Source organism: Procambarus clarkii, chromosome 37, assembly GCF_040958095.1.
Source record: "Procambarus clarkii isolate CNS0578487 chromosome 37, FALCON_Pclarkii_2.0, whole genome shotgun sequence".
Taxonomy (NCBI): Eukaryota; Metazoa; Arthropoda; class Malacostraca; order Decapoda; family Cambaridae; genus Procambarus; species Procambarus clarkii.
In genome coordinates, this window is record NC_091186.1 from 11,128,018 (window position 1) to 11,153,769 (window position 25,752).

Genomic DNA, 25,752 nt, shown 5'->3' on the forward strand with positions numbered 1-25,752 from the left:
GCAGCAGCGACTGTAGCAGCAGCAACAGTAGAAGCAGCAGCAACAGTAGAAGCAGCAGCAACAGTAGTAGCAGCAGCAACAACAGCAACAGTAGCAGAAGGAACAGTAATAGCAGCAGCAACAACAGTAGTAGCAACAGCAACAGTAGCAGCAGCAGCGACAGTAACAGTACCAGCAGCAGCAATAGCAGTAGCAGCAGCAACAGTAGCATCAACAACAGCAACAGTACCAGCAGCAGGAGCAAGAGCAGCACCAGCAACAGTACACAGATACAGCATTATAACAACAATAAATGCCCCCCACCACCACTACCAACACGGGAGAATTTGTTGAATCTGGTGCAACCAACATTCCCTCCCCTCCCACCACCACCACCACCACCACCCGCTGCCCATGCAACACCCCCACACCACCCCACCCTCACCCCCACCTCCCCATCACCCCCAAAGACATCCCCAGTACACCATTTCCCCTCCCCGCCCACTCCCCACCCCACAATATCCCCCCACAATTCTCCCCTCCATGATGGGTCCTCCCCCGCCACCTCCCCTAGACGGCCGGGCCGGGCAGCAGGAGAAGGACGAGGAAGGTGGAGAGCGTCAGTAAGGTGTGAGCAGTGAGTGAGGTGAGACGCGTCCCGTCACCCGTCCGCTAGGCGGTGTGTGTGTGTGTGTGTGTCTGGTGTATCGGATCAACACTGTTGTTGTGGTTGGTGGTGAGCTGCTGCTGCCACCTGCTGGCTGGCTGGCTGCAGGTGTGGAGGGCAGTCCGCCGAGTATCCCAGCAGGAGAAGGGACAGGAATTACTAGCAGTTTACTGGTGTAAACTTGTCTTTTTCAGTGTCACTAGATTTCCTTCGTGGCTTCCGCTGCCATGGAGCCGCTCCATGTTGGTCTACTGTGGTTTACACGGGCTCCGTTACTGGGTTCAGGGGCTCCGTTACTGGGTTTAGGGGCTCCGTTACTGGGTTTAGGGGCTCCGTTACTGGGTTTAGGGGCTCCGTTACTGGGTTTACGGGCTCCGTTACTGGGTTTACGGGCTCCGTTACTGGGTTTACGGGCTCCGTTACTGGGCTAACGGGCTCCATTACTGGGTTTACGGGCTCTGTTACTGGGTTTACGGGCTCTGTTACTGGGTTTACGGGCTCCGTTACTGGGTTTACCGGTTTAATTACCGAGTCTACAGGCTCATTTGCCAAATTTAGGGGGTTCCGTTGCCAAATTTAGGGGGTTCCGTTGCTATATGTAAGGGGTTCCGTTGCTAGATTTAGGGGGTTCCGTTTCTATATGTAAGGGGTTCCGTTGCTATATGTAAAGGGTTCCGTTGCTATATGTAAAGGGTTCCGTTGCTATATGTAAAGGGTTCCGTTGCTATATGTAAAGGGTTCCGTTGCTATATGTAAAGGGTTCCGTTGCTATATGTAAAGGGTTCCGTTGCTATATGTAAAGGGTTCCGTTGCTATATGTAAAGGGTTCCGTTGCTATATGTAAGGGGTTCCGTTGCTATATGTAAGGGGTTCCGTTGCTATATGTAAGGGGTTCCGTTGCTATATGTAAGGGGTTCCGTTGCTATATGTAAGGGGTTCCGTTGCTATATGTAAGGGGTTCCGTTGCTATATGTAAGGGGTTCCGTTGCTATATGTAAGGGGTTCCTTTGCTATATGTAAGGGGTTCCGTTGCTATATGTAAGGGGTTCCGTTGCTATATGTAAGGGGTTCCGTTGCTATATGTAAGGGGTTCCGTTGCTAGATTTAGGGGGTTCCGTTGCTAGATGTAAGGGGTTCCGTTGCTAGATTTAGGGGGTTCCGTTGCTAGATTTAGGGGGTTCCGTTGCTATATGTAAGGGGTTCCGTTGCTAGATTTAGAGGGTTCCGTTGCTAGATTTAGGGGGTTCCGTTGCTATATGTAAGGGGTTCCGTTGCTAGATTTAGAGGGTTCCGTTGCTAGATTTAGAGGGTTCCGTTGCTAGATTTAGAGGGTTCCGTTGCTAGATTTAGAGGGTTCCGTTGCTAGATTTAGAGGGTTCCGTTGCTAGATTTAGGGGGTTCCGTTGCTAGATTTAGGGGGTTCCGTTGCTATATGTAAGGGGTTCCGTTGCTAGATTTAGAGGGTTCCGTTGCTAGATTTAGAGGGTTCCGTTGCTAGATTTAGAGGGTTCCGTTGCTATATGTAGGGGGGTTCCGTTGCTAGATTTAGAGAGTTTCGTTGCTAGATTTAGAGGATTCCGTTGCTAGATTTAGAGGGTTCCGTTGCTAGATTTAGAGGGTTCCGTTGCTAGATTTAGAGGGTTCCGTTGCTAGATTTAGAGGGTTCCGTTGCTAGATTTAGAGGGTTCCGTTGCTAGATTCAGAGGGTTCCGTTGCTAGATTTAGGGAGTTTCGTTGCTAGATTCAGAGGGATTCCGCTCACGAGTTTGGAGGTTTAATTGTATTATATTGTGTTCAAATACTTTATTATACGAGCTTAAATAATTAGGGGGGGGGCTCTTCCCCTCCAACCTCGATTTTACCGATTTTCCTGTTCAATGGTAGCTTCCACCTCTCTCTCTGTCTCTTTGTCTCTCTCCGTCTCTGTCTCTCTCTGTGTCTCTCTCTCTCTCTCCTCCTCCTGCTCCTCTCCGTGCCGGTCGCTGCCCGCCCCTCAGGGGAGGAGGGGGTCTGGGGGCAGGGCCGGCGGCGCCCGGGGCGGTGATAGTGGCCCACAATACAGCAGGAAAGACCTAATGTTTACTGAAGCTTTGGCCCGTCACGCCGCCCGCTACGGAAACCTTGGTAGGGTGGTGGTTGTGACCTGGGGAGGGTGGTGGTGGTTGTGACCTGGGGGTGGTTGTGCCCTGGGGAGGGTGGTGGTGGTTGTGACCTGGGGAGGGTGGTGGGGGTTGTGACCTGGGGAGGGTGGTGGTGGGGGTTGTGACCTGGGGAGGGTTGTGGGGGTTGTGACCTGGGGAGGGTGGTGGGGGTTGTGACCTGGGGAGGGAGGTGGGGGTTGTGACCTGGGGAGGGTGGTGGTGGTTGTGACCTGGGGAGGGTGGTGGTGGTTGTGACCTGTGGAGGGTTGTGGGGGTTGTGACCTGGGGAGGGTTGTGGGGGTTGTGACCTGGGGAGGGTGGTGGTGGTGGTTGTGACCTGGGGAGGGTGGTGTGGTTGTGACCTGGGGAGGGTTGTGGGGGTTGTGACCTGGGGAGGGTGGGAGTGGTTGTGACCTGGGGAGGGTGGTGACCTGGGGAGTGTGGTGGTGGTTGTGACCTGGGGAGGGTTGTGGGGGTTGTGACCTGGGGATGGTGGGGTTGTGACCTGGGGAGGGTGGTGATGGTGGTTGTGACCTGGGGAGGGTGGTGGTGGGGGTTGTGACCTGGGGAGGGTGGTGGTGGGGGTTGTGACCTGGGGAGGGTGGTGGGGGTTGTGACCTGGGGAGGGTGGTGGTGGGGGTTGTGACCTGGGGAGGGTGGTGGGGGTTGTGACCTGGGGAGGGTGGTGGGGGTTGTGACCTGGGGAGGGTGGTGGGGGTTGTGACCTGGGGAGGGTGGTGGGGGTTGTGACCTGGGGAGGGTGGTGGGGGTTGTGACCTGGGGAGGGTGGTGGGGGTTGTGACCTGGGGAGGGTGGGGGTTGTGACCTGGGGAGGGTGGTGGGGGTTGTGACCTGGGGAGGGTGGGAGTGGTTGTGACCTGGGGAGGGTGGTGGTGGTTGTGACCTGGGGAGGGTTGTGGGGGTTGTGACCTGGGGATGGTGGGGGTTGTGACCTGGGGAGGGTGGTGGTGGGGGTTGTGACCTGGGGAGGGTGGTGGTGGGGGTTGTGACCTGGGGATGGTTGTTGTGACCTGGGGAGGGTTGTGGGGGTTGTGACCTGGGAAGGGTGGTGACCTGGGGAGGGTGGTGGTGGTTGTGACCTGGGGAGGGTGGTGGTTGTGACCTGGGGAGGGTGGTGACCTGGGGAGGGTGGTGGTGGTTGTGACCTGGGGAGGGTGGTGGTTGTGACCTGGGGAGGGTGGTGGTGGTTGTGACCTGGTGAGGGTGGTGGGGGGTTGTGACCTGGGGAGGGTGGTGGGGGTTGTGACCTGGGGAGGGTGTTGGGGGGTTGTGACCTGGGGAGGGTGGTGGGGGTTGTGTCCTGGGGAGGGTGGTGGGGGTTGTGACCTGGGGAGGGTGGTGGGGGGTTGTGACCTGGGGAGGGTGATGGTTGTGACCTGGGGAGGGTGGTGGAGGTTGTGACCTGGGGAGGGTGGTGGTTGTTGTGACCTGGGGAGGGTTGTGGGGGTTGTGACCTGGGGAGGGTGGTGGTGGGGGTTGTGACCTGGGGAGGGTGGTGGTGGTTGTGACCTGGGGAGGGTGGTGGTTGTTGTGACCTGGGGAGGGTGGTGGTTGTTGTGACCTGGGGAGGGTTGTGGGGGTTGTGACCTGGGGAGGGTTGTGGGGGTTGTGACCTGGGGAGGGTGGTGGGGGTTGTGACCTGGGGAGGGTGGGGGTGGTTGTGACCTGGGGAGGGTTGTGGGGGTTGTGACCTGGTAAGGGTGGTGGTGGTTGTGACCTGGGGAGGGTTGTGGGGGTTGTGACCTGGGGAGGGTGGTGGTGGTTGTGACCTGGGGAGGGTTGTGGGGGTTGTGACCTGGGGAGGGTGGTGGTGGTTGTGACCTGGGGAGGGTTGTGGGGGTTGTGACCTGGGGAGGGTGGTGGTGGTTGTGACCTGGGGAGGGTGGTGGTGGTTGTGACCTGGGGAGGGTGGTGGTGGTTGTGACCTGGGGAGGGTGGTGGGGGTTGTGACCTGGGGAGGGTGGTGGTGGGGGTTGTGACCTGGGGAGGGTGGTGGTGGTTGTGACCTGGGGAGGGTGGTGGTTGTTGTGACCTGGGGAGGGTGGTGGTTGTTGTGACCTGGGGAGGGTGGTGGGGGTTGTGACCTGGGGAGGGTGGTGGTTGTTGTGACCTGGGGAGGGTTATGGGGGTTGTGACCTGGGGAGGGTGGGGGTGGTTGTGACCTGGGGAGGGTGGTGGTTGTGACCTGGGGAGGGTGGTGGTGGTTGTGACCTGGGGAGGGTGGGGGTGGTTGTGACCTGGGGAGGGTGGTGGTGGTTGTTACCTGGAGAGGGTTGTGACCTGGGGAGGGTGGTGGTGGTTGTGACCTGGGGAGGGTGGGGGTGGTTGTGACCTGGGGAGGGTGGTGGTGGTTGTGACCTGGAGAGGGTTGTGGTGGTTGTGACCTGGGGAGGGTTGTGGTGGTTGTGACCTGGGGAGGGTGGTGGTGGTTGTGACCTGGGGAGGGTGGGGGTGGTTGTGATCTGGGGAGGGTGGTGGTGGTGGTTGTGACCTGGGGAGGGTGGTGGTTGTTGTGACCTGGGGAGGGTGGTGGAGGTTGTGACCTGGGGAGGGTGGTGGTGGTTGTGACCTGGGGAGGGTGGTGGGGGTTGTGACCTGGGGAGGGTGGTGGGGGTTGTGACCTGGGGAGGGTTGTGACCTGGTGGGGGTTGTGACCTGGGGAGGGTTGTGACCTGGTGGGGGTTGTGACCTGGGGAGGGTTGTGACCTGGGGAGGGTGGGGGTGGTTGTGACCTGGGAGGGTGGTGGGGGTTGTGATCTGGGGAGGGTGGTGGAGGTTGTGACCTGGGGAGGGTGGTGGGGGTTGTGACCTGGTGGGGGTTGTGACCTGGGGAGGGTGGTGACCTGGGAAGGGTTGTGACCTGGGGAGGGTGGTGGTGGGGGTTGTGACCTGGGGAGGGTGGTGGTGGGGGTTGTGACCTGGGGAGGGTGGTGGTGGTTGTGACCTGGGGAGGGTTGTGGGGCCGCCCGTGTGGTGTGAGGGGGGGCCCTCGGCCGCCCGTGTGGTGTGAGGGGGGGCCCTCGGCCGCCCGTGTGGTGTGAGGGGGGGCCCTCGGCCGCCTGTGTGGTGTGAGGGGGGCCCCTCGGCCGCCCGTGTGGTGTGAGGGTGGGCCTTCGGCCGCCCGTGTGGTGTGAGGGGGGGCCTTCGGCCGCCCGTGTGGTGTGAGGGGGGGGCCTTCGGCCGCCCGTGTGGTGTGAGGGGGGGGGCCTTCGGCCGCCCGTGTGGTGTGAGGGGGGGCCTTCGGCCGCCCGTGTGGTGTGAGGGGGGGCCTTCGGCCGCCCGTGTGGTGTGAGGGGGGGCCTTCGGCCGCCCGTGTGGTGTGAGGGGGGGCCTTCGGCCGCCCGTGTGGTGTGAGGGGGGGCCTTCGGCCGCCCGTGTGGTGTGAGGGGGGCCTTCGGCCGCCCGTGTGGTGTGAGGGGGGGCCTTCGGCCGCCCGTGTGGTGTGAGGGGGGGCCTTCGGCCGCCCGTGTGGTGTGAGGGGGGGCCTTCGGCCGCCCGTGTGGTGTGAGGGGGGGCCTTCGGCCGCCCGTGTGGTGTGAGTGGGGGGCCTTCGGCCGCCCGTGTGGTGTGAGGGGGGGCCTTCGGCCGCCCGTGTGGTGTGAAGGGGGGGCCTTCGGCCGCCCGTGTGGTGTGAGGGGGGGGCTTTCGGCCGCCCGTGTGGTGTGAGGGGGGGGCCTTTGGCCGCCCGTGTGGTGTGAGGGGGGGGGCCTTCGGCCGCCCGTGTGGTGTGAGGGGGGGCCTTCGGCCGCCCGTGTGGTGTGAGGGGGGGCCTTCGGCCGCCCGTGTGGTGTGAGGGGGGCCCTCGGCCGCCCGTATGGTGTGAGGGGGGCCCCTCGGCCGCCCGTGTGGTGTGAGGGGGGGGGGCCTTCGGCCGCCCGTGTGGTGTGAGGGGGGGCCTTCGGCCGCCCGTGTGGTGTGAGGGGGGGCCTTCGGCAGCCCGTGTGGTGTGAGGGGGCCCTCGGCCGCCCGTGTGGTGTGAGGGGGGCCCCTCGGCCGCCCGTGTGGTGTGAGGGGGGGGGGCCTTCGGCCGCCCGTGTGGTGTGAGGGGGGGCCCTCGGCCTCCCGTGTGGTGTGAGGGGGGCCCCTCGGCCGCCCGTGTGGTGTGAGGGGGGGCCTTCGGCCGCCCGTGTGGTGTGAGGGGAGGCCTTCGGCCGCCCGTGTGGTGTGAGGGGGGGCCTTCGGCCGCCCGTGTGGTGTGAGGGGGGGCCTTCGGCCGCCCGTGTGGTGTGAGGGGGGGCCTTCGGCCGCCCGTGTGGTGTGAGGGGGGGCCTTCGGCCGCCCGTGTGGTGTGAGGGGGGGCCTTCGGCCGCCCGTGTGGTGTGAGGGGGGGGCCTTCGGCCGCCCGTGTGGTGTGAGGGGGGGGGCATTCGGCCGCCCGTGTGGTGTGAGGGGGGGCCTTCGGCCGCCCGTGTGGTGTGAGGGGGGGCCTTCGGCCGCCCGTGTGGTGTGAGGGGGGCCTTTGGCCGCCCGTGTGGTGTGAGGGGGGCCTTCGGCCGCCCGTGTGGTGTGAGGGGGGGCCTTCGGCCGCCCGTGTGGTGTGAGGGGGGGGGCCTTCGGCCGCCCGTGTGGTGTGAGGGGGGGGCCTTCGGCCGCCCGTGTGGTGTGAGGGGGTGCCTTCGGCCGCCCGTGTAGTGTGAGAGGGGGCCCTCGGCCGCCCGTGTAGTGTGAGAGGGGGCCCTCGGCCGCCCGTGTGCCGTGCTGGAGTAACACAAAATCTCCCCCACTTGAAGCTCTCCAACTTGGCCTAATTACTGGTGGTTGAATGGGCTTGTTTGCCTTTTTGTAGTCATTTCTTAGGCCTGTAACTGGAGTAATTGTCCATACATAAGACTAGGGTAAGACTGCGTTTGTCACCTTTCAGTCTCGCTAATATTAATACCCTATTAATATTTCCTTTGTTATGACCAATCACCCACTTGTAACTATCAGGTTACCCGTCATTCTTCGCCTTCTATAGGTGCTTCACGAAAAAAACGGGGTGGGAATGGCTTGAGCTACCTCATCCCTTTGTGTGTATTTTACCTCAATAAACTTATTTCAATTTCAATTTCACGGACCACTTTTGTTCGAACCACAACGCTGTAAACAGCCCGTCCTCCAAAGACCCAAAAGTGATTCCATGCACCCGCCAAACCCCCTGTTTATGAACGAAAAACGGTTTACTCGCGACTCACCGATGGGTCTAAGTCTGCGGACGGTGTTGGCTACTCTGTTGTTATTCCTGGTTGCACTTGTATGTGTCGCTTACCTCCGGAGACTAGCATCTTCACAGCGGAGCTTTATGCTATGCTCCATGCTCTTCGTCTCCTGCTTTCTCGTTGTCAATCCTCCTTTGTAGTTGTTATTGACTCTCGTAGTGCCCTCATGGCTGATACCTGGTTGATGGGGTTCTGGGAGTTGTTCTACTCCTCAAGCCCGGTCCGAGGCCAAGCTTGACTTGTCAGCGTTTGGTCCACCAGGCTGTTGCTTGGAGCGGCCCGCAGGCCCACTAGGTTGTTGCTTGGAGCGGCCTGCAGGCCCACATACCCTCCACAGCCCGGTTGGTTCTGCACTCCATAGAGGAATAAATCTAGTTTCCTCTTGAAGATGTCCACGGTTGTTCCGGCAATATTTCTTATGCTTGCCGGGAAGGTGTTGAACAGCCGCGGACCTCTGATGTTTATACAGTGTTCTCTGATTGTGCTTATGAAACCCCTGCTCTTCACTGGTTTTATTCTGCACCTCGGGTCCTTTAATCCGGTTCATCCAGTGGTTGTCGAGGTCCAGCATTGGCTGTTTCTTGTTCACATTATCTTTGTCAGTTGAGTTTTGTTGGGTTCCCAGCCATATTGGTGTGTCTTTAAATAAGCGTGCGGATGCTGCCGCCAAGGAAGCTGTCCGCTCTTGTCCCATCTCTCGTAATGGTATTCCTTATTCCGACTTTTACCCAGTTAACCATTCCTCCATCCTTACCCGTTGGCAGGCTTCTTGGTCGTCTGTTACTGGTAACAAACTACGTACTCTTAGGAGTTGTGTGTCCTCGTGGCCGTCCTCCTGCCACTGTAACCGGCGATGGGAAACAGCTCTGGCGAGGTTGCATATTGGCCATACTCGCTTAACCCATGGTCACTTGATGGAGCGCCGCCCTGCTCCTTATTGTCCTAATTGCATTGTCCCTCTTACGGTCGTGCATATCCTTGTTGAATGTCCTGACTGCCGGGACAAGCGTGTCTCTTGTTTTCCGACCGTCTCTCGCGGTCACCTGTCCCTCAATAGTATTCTCGGTGACTTGGATACTTTTGATATCGTTCGCCTTATGCTTTTCTGTTCTCGTATTGGCATCCTTGGTGATATTTAGCGCCCTCTGATTATTCCGCACATTTGGTGGTGCTATACAGCCTTCCCCGTTTGATGCCTTCTTTTGATAATTACTTACACACGACTCACAACGTCCGAACACTTACTAAACAAATGCTTCACTGACGAATTTTGTTCGAACCACAACGCTATAAATGCTTCACCCACGTACTACAAATACAAATAATCGCCAACAGAACCTAAACACCTAACCTAACCCATGCCTATATATGCACAATATGCGAATATATTATTATATTAACATATACATGAGAAAATTCCCGTTTTGAATGAACAGCATGTTAAAATTGATGACTGCGTCTGTGGGGTCGACCGCTGGAGGGAATGGACTTGGCCTGCTGACGGGTTGCATGATGATGCGAGAGGCGTAAGTTTGGGGTAATTGTTATAGGTCAGGAGAGGGATAATTAGTGTGTGTGTGTTGTTAGGATCAGCTGTTTGTTTGTGTTGGGAGGGGGCACCACAGGGCACTGTTTGTGTTGTCTGTGGTCCACCTCGTGAGCCTGGGGGGGGGGAGCCTATCCCTTGGTGGTGGTGACCTATGGAGCCTATCCCTTGGTGGTGGTGACCTATGGAGCCTATCCCTTGGTGATGGTGCCCTATGGAGCCTATCCTTTGGTGGTGGTGACCTATGGAGCCTATCCCTTGGTGATGGTGCCCTATGGAGCCTATCCCTTGGTGATGGTGCCCTATGGAGCCTATCCCTTGGTGATGGTGCCCTATGGAGCCTATCCCTTGGTGATGGTGCCCTATGGAGCCTATCCCTTGGTGATGGTGCCCTATGGAGCCTATCCCTTGGTGGTGGTGACCTATGGAGCCTATCCCTTGGTGGTGGTGACCTATGGAGCCTATCCCTTGGTGGTGGTGACCTATGGAGCCTATCCCTTGGTGGTGGTGACCTATGGAGCCTATCCCTTGGTGGTGGTGACCTATGGAGCCTATCCCTTGGTGGTGGTGACCTATGGAGCCTATCCCTTGGTGGTGGTGACCTATGGAGCCTATCCCTTGGTGGTGGTGACCTATGGAGCCTATCCCTTGGTGGTGGTGACCTATGGAGCCTATCCCTTGGTGGTGGTGATCTATGGGGCCTATCCCTTGGTGGTGGTGATCTATGGGGCCTATCCCTTGGTGGTGGTGATCTATGGGGCCTATCCCTTGGTGGTGGTGACCTATGGAGCCTTTCCCTTGGTGGTAGTGATCTATGGGGCCTATCCCTTGGTGGTGGTGACCTATGGAGTCTATCCCTTGGTGGTGGTGACCTATGGAGCCTATCCCTTGGTGATGGTGACCTATGGAGCCTATCCCTTGGTCGTGGTGACCTATGGAGCCTATCCCTTGGTCGTGGTGACCTATGGAGCCTATCCCTTGGTCGTGGTGACCTATGGAGCCTATCCCTTGGTCGTGGTGACCTATGGAGCCTATCCCTTGGTGGTGGTGACCTATGGGGCCTATCCCTTGGTGGTGGTGATCTATGGAGCCTATCCCTTGGTGATGGTGCCCTATGATGCCTATCCCTTGGTGATGGTGACCTATGGAGCCTATCCCTTGGTGGTGGTGACCTATGGAGCCTATCCCTTGGTGGTGGTGACCTATGGAGCCTATCCCTTGGTGGTGGTGACCTATGGGGCCTATCCCTTGGTGATCTATGGAGCCTATCCTTTGGTAATGGTGCCCTATGGAGCCTATCCCTTGGTGATGGTGACCTACGGAGCCTATCCCTTGGTGATGGTGACCTACGGAGCCTATCCCTTTGGGGTGGTGACCTATGGAGCCTATCCCTTGGTGATGGTGACCTATGGGGCCTATCCCTTGGTGGTGGTGATCTATGGAGCCTATCCCTTGGTGATGGTGCCCTATGGGGCCTATCCCTTGGTGGTGGTGATCTATGGAGCCTATCCCTTGGTGGTGGTGACCTATGGGGCCTATCCCTTGGTGGTGGTGATCTATGGAGCCTATCCCTTGGTGGTGGTGACCTATGAAGCCTATCCCTTGGTAGTGGTGACGACCTATGGAGCCTATCCCTTGGTGGTGGTGACCTATGGAGCCTATCCCTTGGTGATGGTGACCTATGGAGCCTATCCCTTGGTGATGGTGACCTATGGAGCCTATCCCTTGGTGATGGTGACCTATGGGGCCGATCCCTTGATGGTGCCCTATGGAGCCTATCCCTTGGTCATGGTGCCCTATGGAGCCTATCCCTTGGTCATGGTGCCCTATGGAGCCTATCCCTTGGTCATGGTGCCCTATGGAGCCTATCCCTTGGTCATGGTGCCCTATGGAGCCTATCCCTTGGTCATGGTGCCCTATGGAGCCTATCCCTTGGTCATGGTGCCCTATGGAGCCTATCCCTTGGTGATGATGACCTATGGAGTCTATCCCTTGGTCGTGGTGAGCTATGGAGTCTATCCCTTGGTCGTGGTGAGCTATGGAGCCTATCCCTTGGTCATGGTGCCCTATGGAGCCTATCCCTTGGTGGTGGTGACCTATGGAGCCTATCCCTTGGTGGTGGTGACCTATGGAGCCTATCCCTTGATGATGACCTATGGGGCCTATCCCTTGGTGATGGTGACCTATGGAGCCTATCCCTTGGTGGTGGTGACCTATGGAGCCTATCCCTTGGTGGTGGTGACCTATGGAGCCTATCCCTTGGTGGTGGTGACCTATGGAGCCTATCCCTTGATGATGACCTATGGGGCCTATCCCTTGGTGATGGTGACCTATGGAGCCTATCCCTTGGTACCACACAGGTATACATGTAACCCTGTAACACAGGTATACATGTAACCCAGTACCACACATGTATACATGTAACCCAGTACCACACAGGTATACATATAACCCTGTAACAGGTATACATGTAACCCAGTACTACACAGGTATACATGTAAACCAGTACCACAGGTGTACATATAACCCAGTAACACAGGTATACATGTAACCCAGTACCACACAGGTATACATGTAAACCAGTACCACATAAGTATACACTATACAATAAGTAGAACACTAATTAGTTGGTAGAGTGAAGGACATGTGAGGTAACGCTACAGTAAACATGTTCAAGATTCGCTACCTGGAACAAAAAGTTCCAAGTAGCACGGTCTATGGTGAGCCCGCGTGCAGTGAAGAGTACTGTTGATCTACAGTGTAGACCCGCCCTAGTTATGGCGGGAAGTGATGGGTAATGCAAGGGGCACGGAGAGGGAAGGGAGGGAGGGGGTGTGGGAGATCGGGGTAAGTGATAGGGAGGGAGGGAAGATGTTTAAGGATGACAAGAAGCGGTCAAGGGCAGGGGAGAGTATGCCAGTGGACCAGTCAAGAGATGATGGTGCTGGCAGATGGCCATTCACGGGTGAATGGCAGGGTTGACCAACCAGTCCTGCGCGTCGTCGTGGCATTATCATTCCCGCGCCCTGCCACCGTCACTGGTTGACCTCTTTGGTCCCGGGCTCCCGTCAGGCTGACCCCTTTGGTCTCTCCCCTGGTGCTGGGGTGGCCCCTTTGGTCTCTCCTGGTGCTGGGGTGGCCCCTTTGGTCTCTCTTGGTGCTGGGGTGGCCCCTTTGGTCTCTCTTGGTGCTGGGGTGGCCCCTTTGGTCTCTCTTGGTGCTGGGGTGGCCCCTTTGGTCTTTCCCCTGGTGCTGGGGTGGCCCCTCTGGTCTCTCGCCTGGTGCTGGGGTGGCCCCTTTGGTCTCTCCCCTGGTGCTGGGGTGGCCCCTTTGGTCTCTCCCCTGGTGCTGGGGTGGCCCCTTTGGTCTCTCCCCTGGTGCTGGGGTGGCTCCTTTGGTCTCTTGGTGCTGGGGTGGCCCCTTTGGTCTCTCCCCTGGTGCTGGGGTGGCCCCTTTGGTCTCTCCCTTGGTGCTGGGGTGGCTCCTTTGGTCTCTCCCCTGGTGCTGGGGTGGCTCCTTTGGTCTCTTGGTGCTGGGGTGGCCCCTTTGGTCTCTCCCCTGGTGCTGGGGTGGCCCCTTTGGTCTCCCCTGGTGCTGGGGTGGCCCCTTTGGTCTCCCCTGGTGCTGGGGTGGCCCCTCTGGTCTCTCCCCTGGTGCTGGGGTGGCCCCTTTGGTCTCCCCTGGTGCTGGGGTGGCCCCTCTGGTCTCTCCCCTGGTGCTGGGGTGGCCCCTTTGGTCTCCCCTGGTGCTGGGGTGGCCCCTCTGGTCTCTCCCCTGGTGCTGGGGTGGCCCCTTTGGTCTCCCCTGGTGCTGGGGTGGCCCCTCTGGTCTCTCCCCTGGTGCTGGGGTGGCCCCTTTGGTCTCCCCTGGTGCTGGGGTGGCCCCTCTGGTCTCTCCCCTGGTGCTGGGGTGGCCCCTTTGGTCTCCCCTGGTGCTGGGGTGGCCCCTCTGGTCTCTCCCCTGGTGCTGGGGTGGCCCCTTTGGTCTCCCCTGGTGCTGGGGTGGCCCCTTTGGTCTCTCCCCTGGTGCTGGGGTGGCCCCTTTGGTCTCTCCCCTGGTGCTGGGGTGGCCCCTTTGGTCTCCCCAGTTGCTGGGGTGGCCCCTTTGGTCTCCCCTGGTGCTGGGGTGGCCCCTTTGGTCTCCCCTGGTGCTGGGAGTACAACGGAAACGTGTCCTAGTGGCTGTAAATATAACTCAAATATACATTTCCTGATGTATTTTGTAATATATATTTAAAGTGTTATATCCACATTGTTATGCCCGTTCGTCCATTTTTATTCGTCTATATATTTACTCTATTGAAAGTTAATGGTGTCTGTCGTGATGAACGCTAATTGAGTTTTCACGTAATATTTTTTTTTGTTGATTTGAAGTTGGGAATGGGTTGATTTGAAGGGGTAGCCTATAGGTTGATTTGAAGGGGTAGCCTATAGGTTGATTTGAAGGGGTAGCCTATAGGTTGATTTGAAGGGGTAGCCTATAGGTTGATTTGAAGGGGTAGCCTATAGGTTGATTTGAAGGGGTAGCCTATAGGTTGATTTGAAGGGGTAGCCTATAGGTTGATTTGAAGGGGTAGCCTATAGGTTGATTTGAAGGGGTAGCCTATAGGTTGATTTGAAGGGGTAGCCTATAGGTTGATTTGAAGGGGTAGCCTATAGGTTGATTTGAAGGGGTAGCCTATAGGTTGATTTGAAGGGGTAGCCTATAGGTTGATTTGAAGGGGTAGCCTATAGGTTGATTTGAAGGGGTAGCCTATAGGTTGATTTGAATGGGGTAGCTTATAGGTTGATTTGAAGGGATTGTGGGGGTATATGCCAGGATTATTGATGGAGAGAAGAATTACACAGGACCAAAAATGTGGTTATTAGAACCATGAATTTAAAATTAAATAATAATTGTAATTGCTAATGAAGTACGACACAAAAAGCTCTTATGCTGCGTACAAGGTTCCTATGCTGGATTGTAAGTCCACTCCACTGTGACCAATGGTAACGTGCTGTAGCTGGTAAGGGCCTTAAAGGCTTGATCTGGCTCGTAAACTGTTGAACAGTATACCTACGGGTATACCCTCACATTTAACTTGTAATTTACAAGGCTAGGATAAAACAGTGACTGCAAGCACTGGTAGGGTTCATGATGTAGGATCTGAACTATACACTCTCTAGCCTACTCCTAGGAGGAATATCTCTGCTGTTGGTCACAGGCTGTATGTAAATTTGCATACACAAATTGTTATATGCAATAAAATAAACTACCTTGATAAATTAAGGTAATGGATAAGGCTAAATTAAATGTATGATAAGTTATAGTAAAGAATTATATACACAAGATATAAATGTTCAGCGATATAAGCTCAGTGCATGAGTAGGTCAGAACGTACTGATGATGAGGCGTTGCCTCGCTGCCTAACGACTCAATATATATATATATATATATATATATATATATATATATATATATATATATATATATATATATGGCTGTATTAATGTAATAAAGCATGCTAATTAGCCAATCTACGCTCTAAAACCAATAATAACTTATCCTGAATTGAGAACCGGATCCTATCTGACAGTAGCCAGATGATGGCCCTCTTGCTGAGACCAGACGCTGTATTTTAATGATGAAATGGCAGCTCGATGTTGTTGATTTGATGACACAGCGTTGCTGTAAATGAGTCCAGTTGCTTGCTCAGATATGGAGTGCACGTTGTTGTGTCTCACTTGGTAGATGATGCGGTGGTGGGGGCTCCCAGGCCCGTGGCCCCACCACACTCTTGATTTTTCTGATATGTACCAGGAATTCCTCCCTTCATACGGTGCAAACACTCTCCCAGTATTCAGGGAGCTATCACTGATGGGTTATCAGTAGTTTGTGTGTATATATCTTGCTGAAAGTCTCGCCAGCCTTACACACGAGAGCACTCCTGGATGTAAACACGAGGCTGCCAGGTACCTGGGGCCAGATTCACGAAAGCACTTACGAACATGTACATCTTTTCTCAATCTTTGGCGGCTTTGGTTCCAATTATTAAACAGTTAATGAGCTCCAAAGCACCAGGAGGCTGTTTATAACAATAACAAAAGTTGATTGGCAAGTTTTCATGCTTGTAAACTATTTAATAAATGTAACTAAAGCCGTCAAAGATTAGGAAAGATGTACACGTTCAAGTGCTTGCGTAACCTGCTTCGTGAATCTGGCGCCTGGCCATTCTGCCCCACCGTCGGCTTCAGTCCAGGTGCCGGCAATGATTATAAATTGATTATTTTCATTATTTAGACTGATTGTGACACTTGTATCACATGATTACTTAGTAGATTTAAAGATTATTAACAGTACTTGATAGTACCTTTTATTCTATATTAAGCATTTTGAAATTACAACACTGGAACCGATAACTTTGGTTCCAATAATTTTTTTTGATTATATGGAAACTTCTAAGATTCTTGTGATCACATCTGGAATATATAGGCATTAAGCCCAATAGTCTACTTGACCAATGGTCATGAAGGAAGCTGATGTAGATACAGTAGATATGATCAATATATAATCAATCTGATATTCTGAAATATCACGTTAAGCGTGATACTAGTGGCTGTACAAGAATGTAACAACTCTTGTATATATCTCAAAAAATTAATAAATATATGGAATAATTCATTCCTTAAATAATAAGGATATGGTGAGTGGAATTTTCCACAGGGTGTAGCCTATAGGTTGATTTGAAAGGGGTAGTCTATAGGTTGATTTAAAAGGGGTAGCCTATAGGTTGATTTAAAAGGGGTAGCCTATAGGTTGATTTGAAGGGGGTAGTCTATAGGTTGATTTAAAAGGGGTAGCCTATAGGTTGATTTGAAGGGGTAGCCTATAGGTTGATCTAAAAAGGGTAGCCTATAGGTTGATTTAAAAGGGATAGTCTATAGGTTCGTTTAAAAGGGGTAGCCTATAGGTTGATTTGAAGGGGGTAGTCTATAGGTTGATTTGAAGGGGGTTGCCAACTACCAATAACAGTTGCCTAATCCCCCTGGTAACTATATACTACGTAATGAACGGCAGTATCAGTTAAAAGGAAACGTGCCTAACCGCTTCTGTGCTGCAGGGGATTGAACCGGGGTCCCTCTGAGATTATATGCTGGTTCAGTGAGATGTACCCGTCCTCTGTGGTAATGAGGGTAACCCTGTCGACTCTAATCAACCACCACAACCATCACTTTTACCACTGCCACCATCCCCACCACCACAACACCACCACCACCACCACCATAACAACATCACCACAACAACAACACCACCACCACCACCACCATCACCATCACCATCACCACCACCACACCACCATCACTACCACCACACCACCACCACAACACCACCATCACTACAACACCACCACCACACCACAACCACCACCACCACACCACAACCACCACCACCACACCACCATCACTACAACACCACCACCACCATCACTACAACACCACCACAACCACCACCACTACAACACCACCACCACCACCACCACCACCACCACCACACCACCACCACCACCACACCACCACCACCACCACCACCACCACCACCACCAACACTACAACACCACAACCACCACCAACACCACAACCACAACCATCACTACAACACCACCACCACCACCAACACCAACACTACAACACCACAACCACCACCAACACCACAACCACCACCACAACCACCACCACAACCATCACTACAACACCACCACCAACACTACAACACCACCACACCACCACCACACCACCAACACTACAACACCACCACCAACACTACAACACCACCACACCACCACCACCAACACTACAACACCACCACCACCAACACTACAACACCACCACAACACCACCACCAACACTACAACACCACCACCACCAACACTACAACACCACCACCACCAACACTACAACACCACCACCACCAACAGTACAACACCACCACCACCAACAGTACAACACCACCACCACCACACCACCACAACACCACCACCACCAACACTACAACACCACAACCACCAACACCACAACACCACAACCACCAACACTACAACACCACCACCACCACCACCACCACCACACTACCACCACCACCACCACCAACACTACAACACCACCACCACCACCACCACCACCACCACACCACCACCACCACCACCACCAACACTACAACACCACAACCACCACCACTACAACACCACCACCACCACCACCACCACACCACCACCACCACCACCACCAACACTACAACACCACAACCACCACCACTACAACACCACCACCACCACCACCACCACACCACCACCACCACCACCACCAACACTACAACACCACAACCACCACCACTACAACACCACCACCACCACACCACCACAACCAACACTACAACACCACCACCACCACCAACACTACAACACCACACAACCACCACCACACACTACCACCACCACCACTACAACACCACTACAACCACCACCACCACACCACCACCACCAACACTACAACACTACAACACCACCACCACCAACACTACAACACCACAACCACCACCACACACTACCAATATTACCAGTTACGTAGTTTAGTGTCTCAAGAATTTAAATGAGAAGTTTCAACATTTCAGATGAACACAGAAAAGCAAGTGAACACTTCTGATGAACAAGCTAAATACAAGTGAACATTACAATTGAACAAGCAACAAAAAGAAGTGAACAGTAGATTTTAGACTAAGCAGCTGGCGCAAAGACTTAAAACCACCTAAAAGCAAGAGGTAAACCAGTTAGACGCCTGCAAGGTAAACTTCGTAAACAGTGCGGCGTAAGAGTAGTGTTGAAACCCATCACCGGTAAGTGTGCGCGCGCGCAGTGTGAACACGCGCCCGTCATAAACAAGGTGGGCGTGAGGATAACCACCCATCATAGCGGGGTGGGCGTGCAGTGAGGCTTCACGCCCATCTTCGCCCGGTGAGGATGTGGCGTGCGGGCGTGGCACTGGTGTTGGCCGTGTGGGTGGGCGTGGCGACTCCCGCCGGTGCACCCGCGCCTGATGTTACGCCAGACCCGGCACCCAAACCCAGCGCCCTACTCCTCGCACCTAAAGGTAAGCACACCTTACAGTATCGTGCATGTCTACACCTCATTTTCTCTCTCTCATGCGAGAGAGAGAGAGAGAGAGAGAGAGAGAGAGAGAGAGAGTGAGTGAGAGCGAGAGATACATAATTTCATTCATTTGGATTATCTGAGACGTTAAACTTTTTCCTAAATGTATTTCCCCCAATTATCCTTATCATATAAGATGCAAATGAGTCCATAGCTAGGTCTCCGATGCTCCAAGTGAACCAAATTTGATTATCCACGCTAGTGTGGTCTGCATCTTACACGTATATTAATAGTGTGTCGCTATGACTGCTCTAACAGCTATACCACAGTGGCTTATTTTCCAAATCCGCTGTGTAATTATTGTAATAAATAAAACAATAAAACAATGCCCAGTAAAACAAATAAACATGCCCAATAGGCATGTTTATGAGGATTTTTTTTCATATGGGGGCAGTTGTACTCTTCAGGTAATTGTTCTTGAGAAAATCAGTTGGAGCCACAAGGAGGACTCGAACCTGCGCTCTGGGGTACTAGGAAGCGCTCTCCTTGATTTTCTCATGTTAATGGGATTTGTGTATAATTGTTCTTGTTATTGATGGACTAAGACTGAACGAATATATCTTACTCCACTCCGTAAGAGCTCCGGGAGCCGGTCGGCCAAGCGGACAGCACACTGGGCTTGTGATCCTGTGGTCCAGGGTTCGATCCCAGGCGCCGGCGAGAAACAATGGGCAGAGTTTCTTTCACCCTATGCCCCCTGTTACCTAGCAGTAAAATAGGTACCTGGGTGTTAGTCAGCTGTCACGGGCTGCTTCCTGGGGGTGGAGGCTTGGTCGAGGACTGGGCCGCGGGGACACTAAAGCCCCGAAATCATCTCAAGATAACCTCCGTCGAACATCCTCACCCCATGACCTCTGACGACCAACAGTTCCCAACTGGCCCAATCCCAGGCAAGATCACCAGCACATGACGTCACATAGCGCCTGCCATTGGCTACATCAGGTTACATCCTAGCGAGGCTTGGCCACAGATATCGAACGCCATCCTATTTCCTCAAAATAGTTTGCCTTTAATAAATTTAGATATTGTAACGCAAATAAATGATTGCAAGTCCCGCGTGTTGCTTGTGGGCGAGTTTCGCTCTATTTTTTTTTTTTATTAAGTTATGAGGTACATCTGCATTAGTGCAGCTACCCTAGACTATATGAAGTGGAGTACAGTGTGTCAAAAAAGCTAACTAGGTGATGCTATAAAATCCCCATCACACAGGATGGTTAGTCATACAGAGGCATGTGATAAGCGGTCTGCACTGGCAGACTCCGGATGCATTTTGAGGATATCAACAACACAAGATTGAATAAGGTAGCAGTGGTAATACAAGTCCCCATCTCGCAGGATGGTTAGTCATACAGGGCCATATGTTCAGTAGCCTGCACTGGCAAATTTTGGGTATACTGTGAGAATATCTTCAAGAATACGAGAGTGAATAAAGTAATTGCAAAGCTCCAGGTACCTCATGCCAACTGGTCTGGAAGGTCTAATAACTGGGCATTCAGTGATGTAGTGCGGGAGATCATGCCGCAGTTCCTGCTCACAGAGTTTGCAACTGGAGTGCTCAGGATTGGGAGACCCGTCACCTGCAGCCACCTGCCACAGGTAACGGTAACCCAACCTGATCCTTGCAACCACTGTGTCGCACAGTCTAGTGGACGTTTTGTGCTGCCCATAGATGTAGGTTTCAGATCTGAACAAATCATAGCTTTTTATACTAGTACTTTCAGATCGTTGGGAGTCAGTAAGTTCTTTCCTATCAGATCTGAATGTTTGGACCAATACAGTTTTGACAGCAGAGATGGGGATACCTAGATCTAATTCAACTTCAAACTTATTACACGCTAATTTGGCTGCAATGTCTGTCTCATTATGATGGGTTATATTTATGTGTGAAGGTATCCATACAAAGGAGATTCGAGACCCTTTACTCTGTGCATCAATTAGGTCATTTATAATTGGGAGTATGAGGTTCTTGCTGTCGATCTTCCAAGAGAAGTTTTCGATTGCTTGAAGAGCAGACTTTGAATCGCAGAATATTATTCCTCCTCCAATATTTTTTAATGTGCTGGTTGCTAAATGTAATGCTGCTAGTTCTGCTTGTGTGGAGGTCAGCCAGTTGTTTAACCTGACACTGACAGACTTTGTGCAAATATTATTTCTATAAAACCTACATGCTCTAAACGGAGGTCGAGTAATGTTACTCTATGGTATTGTGACGCCCAGTAAGCCTAGAGTACCCGCACTAATTGTTGGGGGGAAGAGGGGCGGCTGTAGTAGGCCTGTCTGGCTAGGGCGGTGGTTAACTTGGCCTCATTGAAAGAATTAAAAACCATTACCATCCAACCTCTGAGGGAAGACACACACACACACACACACACACACACACCCACACACACACACACACACACACACACACACACACACACACACACACACACACACACACACACACACACACACACACACACACGCAATTAGGTAAGTACACACACACACTCACACATTTACACACATTCACACATTCTCTCTCTCTCTCTCTCTCTCTCTCTCTCTCTCTCTCTCTCTCTCTCTCTCTCTCTCTCTCTCTCTCTCTCACTGACAAAGGAAGAGAGTCGTACATGGAGAGCAAAACTATTTGACGTGACAACGACAAACTCTCAAAATCCTCAGTCTGCGGACTGACAAGCATGAGAGGTAATGATGAACCAACTAAACTTAACCAGATATTCACAGTGCCGTAGTCAGACATAAGCAAGCCTAATTTGAAGCCTTCCATCCCAACACAATGTACCTACAAGGTTAGTTTTACCTTTAACATGGTAAAAGCTGTTACAGCATAATGCTTGCGTAGTGTGTGCTGAGGTAGGAGAACGGGGGATTACGCCACATACAACTGTGGAAAACAGTTGTATGTTGTATAAACTTTCCACAGTTTAACTGTGGAAATGTTGCATTGAATCCTTCCCTGACACCTACGTTAGCGCTTCCCTTTAACAAGTCTAACCCAGCCTATCCTATTCTATCCTAAGCTAACCTTTTGTGACGAAAATATGAGTTAAAATGTGTTAAAATATGGTGAGGACGAGGTGTGTGACGTCAGTGTTCCCAGACCCCCGCTGGAACGAACAGCCTACAGCTGGGGTCGGCCAAAAATTAGGGTTTGTCAACATTTCATTTGATTACCGCGCCATAACATTGCGATATTGCAGGAGCTGTGTTGCTGGGAGTGTGACCATGGTAATAAACTGGACATTACTTATTATAATTAACAGTATGGTGGGAACTGTACGTTGCTTTCTGTCTGTCTGTCTGTCTGTCTCTCTCTGTCTCTCTCTGTCTCTCTCCGTTCGTTCGTTCGTTCGTTCGTTCGTTCGTTCGTTCGTTGGTTGTCGTGCGTGCGTCTGGCGCCGGAGGTCTCGGCAAGCGTAGTTAACATGTTGAGGTGTGTGTATCCATAACTATGTATAGTAAGTCAGCTGTCACCCCCAAGTTCAAGAGCTAGGTATTGACACTCAATGTCTAGTTCGGTCATAAAAGTATTTGTGTGTACGTCTGATACCATACTACTTGTGAAGGAGGAAATGTATATGTTTACCTCTCAGAATGTTTGGTAATATGTTTATTGTTTGTGATGTGTGTCTATGTATGTATTAACACGATGTACTGAACGGGGTGAGAATAGCTTGAGCTACCTCATCCCTTTGTGTGTATTTTACCTCAATAAACTTATTTCAATTTCAATTTCAATGTCTAGTTCAGTCATGAACTGTAGTGCATATACACTAGGTATGTAATGTATGTATGTATGTATACGTATAGCCTAATGGTGTCACGCCTGGAGTTTTGAACACGGCTCGTGTATGTAATAAATACTATAGTGAAAGCCTAGTTTAAGGTGTTGAAGATGTGTTAGGGTTACATCAGTTAGGTTCCAACACTATTGGATCGTAACACTTTTATATTCGAACGTAAATGTCCTCTTTAGGCCTAGGGGATTTTAACATTATCGTGATTAATAATTTATATTTTGAATTTATTATTAAAACTTTTCATATATAAAATTCTCTTTAGTATACTTTTTATTTATATTAACTGTTGTAATTGTTTGATTGTTTATAAATAAAAACAATTGTTTCTTGTGGAGGAAGTGTAAATTAATCTTTCTTGGCTACAAGTACTCCTGGGAGTTTGCACCCAGGGGGGAGGGGAGGTGCATGCACACCACGTACCATACTATCCTGGCTGTGGGTTCGAATCCTTCTTGCGTGTGGAGTTTTCAGTTTGTGTATATATGTATGTATGTGTGTAAATCACGAAAATTAACACGTGATGAAATGTGTGACAGTGTCAGACCACGGAGGAAGAATTGAAACAGGAATTTCCTTAAGTACTTTCGTATATTAATACATCTTCAGAAGGAATGATTTACAAGTCAAGTATTGGATAAATCTATAGGCAGGAGGATAACATCAGCGGCATATGTCAGGTTGGCTAACATAAGAACGGCTTTTAGAAACTGGTGTAAGGAATATTTCAGAACATTGTATACCACATATGTCAGACCAATCCTGGAGTATGCAGCCCCTGCATGGAGTCCATATCTAGTCAAGCATAAGACTAAACTGGAAAAGGTTCAAAGGTTTGCCACCAGACTAGTACCCGAGCTGAGAGGTATGAGCTACGAGGAGAGACTACGGGAATTAAACCTCACGTCACAGGGAGACAGAAGAGTTAGAGGGAACATGATCACCACATACAAGATTCTCAGATGAATTAATAGGGTGGATAAAGACAGACTTTTTAACACAAGGGGCACACGCACTAGGGGACACAGGTGGAAATTGACTGCCCAAATGACCCATAGAGACGTTAGAAAGAATTTTTTAAGTGTCAGAGTGGTTGACAAATGGAATGCATTAGGAAGTGTTGTGGTGGAGGCTGACTCCATACACAGTTTTAAGTGTAGATATGATAGAGCCCAATAGGCTCAGGAACCTGTTCATTAGTTGATTGACAGTTGAGAGGCGGGACCTAAGAGCCAGAGCTCAACCCCCGCAAGCACAAATAGGCGAGTACACACACTCACACTGTCAGGGTAGTTAACAGGTGGAATGCATTAGGCAGTGATGTGGTGGAGGCTGACTCCATACACAGCTTCAAGTGTAGATATGACAGAGCCCAGTAGGCTCAGGAACCTGTACATTAGTTGATTGACAGTTGAGAGGCGGGACCAAAGAGCCAGAGCTCAACCACCACAAGAATAACTAGGTGAGTACACGTTCGTTTCCTGTCGAGAAAGTATAAATAAAATTTGCTTGTGCTACCTTATGTGGATAACAGGGAAGTTAGTTGTAAATCCTATTAAATATAGCTCATATGTGCCCCCCAGGTTGGTAAAGTTGAAGGTGAGTGATACAGTGTGATAGTTTCTGGAAGTCCGGGAAGACGTAGGCTGTTTTTGAGGGTGGGAGGAGTGTGTATGTGGAGAATAATGGTGTCTGTGATGGCACCTGCGGCCCTGGCATCCATCCACGGCGCCATTGTTCATCAAGTAAACAAAAGCCTGAGGTGGTTGAGATGGGGTTGGGCAGGGGGTGATCTTTACCAGATTGTATAGTTCATTCACAGAAGGAGTGGTCAGTAAAGGTGTGCCTCAAGGGAGGTATATTTATTATTCTGAAATAGTTGGTGCCTTCCCCCGTGCTCCCACCGGCGCCAAGGTCAGGGCTGGCTCGCCTTGCCATCCCCTCCACCTTGCATTCTTTTCTCCCCCGCCCCCATTGCTCCCCCTCTTAACCCCCCCATTTCTCTTACCCATTTCTCTGCCGATGACGCACTTCACCAACGGGCGTTACCAGTCATCCATTAACACTGCAAAACGTAAATATTATTTGGATTACGTTGGCGGCAACTGCTTGGCGGGTGCGCAAGCCAGGCTGCGTAGTTGCCAGACGTACATCAACGTACTGCAGGACCCTTGCAATTTGCAACTTGTGCATGACTGTGGTTGTTGATAAGACTGCAGCTATGCAGGGATCGCTTGGTTGTGTGGTTGCCGTCGGTGGTGGTGCAGGCAAGGGGGGGGGGCAGCAGTGTTGCACAGCCCGCCTTAAAAACTGCCAAATCAGCTGAGCTCATTTATTTTTCGCCAATGTTTGCGGACCTTTTATCAGCGAGGTTATGTGGAGTGTGCAGCATGGTATGTGTGTAGCGTGGTATGTGGTGTGTGTGTAGCGTGGTATGTGGTGTGTGTGCAGCGTGGTATGTGGTGTGTGTGCAGCGTGGTATGTGGTGTGTGTAGCGTGGTATGTGGTGTGTGTGCAGCGTGGTATGTGGTGAGTGTGCAGCGTGGTATGTGGTGTGTGTGCAGCGTGGTATGTGGTGTGTGTGCAGCGTGGTATGTGCAGCGTGGTATGTGGTGTGTGCAGCATGGTATGTGGAGTGTGCAGCATGGTATGTGGTGTGTGCAGCGTGGTATGTGGTGTGTGCAGCGTGGTATGTGGTGTGTGTAGCGTGGTATGTGGTGTGTGTAGCGTGGTATGTGGTGTGTGTAGCATGGTATGTGGTGTGTGTAGCGTGGTATGTGGTGTGTGTGCAGCGTGGTATGTGGTGTGTGCAGCGTGGTATGTGGTGTGTGTAGCGTGGTATGTGGTGTGTGTAGCGTGGTATGTGGTGTGTGTAGCGTGGTATGTGGTGTGTGTAGCGTGGTATGTGGTGTGTGTAGCGTGGTATGTGGTGTGTGTGTAGCGTGGTATGTGGTGTGTGTGCAGCGTGGTATGTGGTGTGTGTAGCGTGGTATGTGGTGTGTGTGCAGCGTGGTATGTGGTGTGTGTGCAGCGTGGTATGTGGTGTGTGTGCAGCATGGTATGTGGTGTGTGTAGCGTGGTATGTGGTGTGTGCAGCGTGGTATGTGGTGTGTGCAGCGTGGTATGTGGTGTGTGTGCAGCATGGTATGTGGTGTGTGTAGCGTGGTATGTGGTGTGTGTAGCGTGGTATGTGGTGTGTGCAGCGTGGTATGTGGTGTG

The 25,752-nt window shown here is 52.5% G+C and overlaps 1 protein-coding gene across 7 annotated transcripts in view; it reads left to right on the top strand.

The window, feature by feature from the left end:
* The first annotated feature begins 560 nt into the window (after nt 1–560).
* LOC123765800 (cysteine-rich motor neuron 1 protein) overlaps nt 561–25,752 on the top strand; it is a 141,731-nt gene continuing 116,539 nt past the window's right edge. For 5 of the 7 annotated variants that reach the window (XM_045754560.2, XM_069337125.1, XM_069337128.1 and 2 more), the window contains exons 1-2: nt 602–658; nt 18,199–18,674. In XM_045754560.2, coding sequence (XP_045610516.1) covers nt 18,545–18,674 — 130 coding nt within the window. In that variant the 5' untranslated portion in view covers nt 602–658; nt 18,199–18,544. Of the gene's footprint in view, nt 659–18,198; nt 18,675–25,752 lie in introns of all 7 variants that reach the window. The other 2 variants (XM_045754558.2, XM_069337130.1) reach the window with 2 other exon arrangements.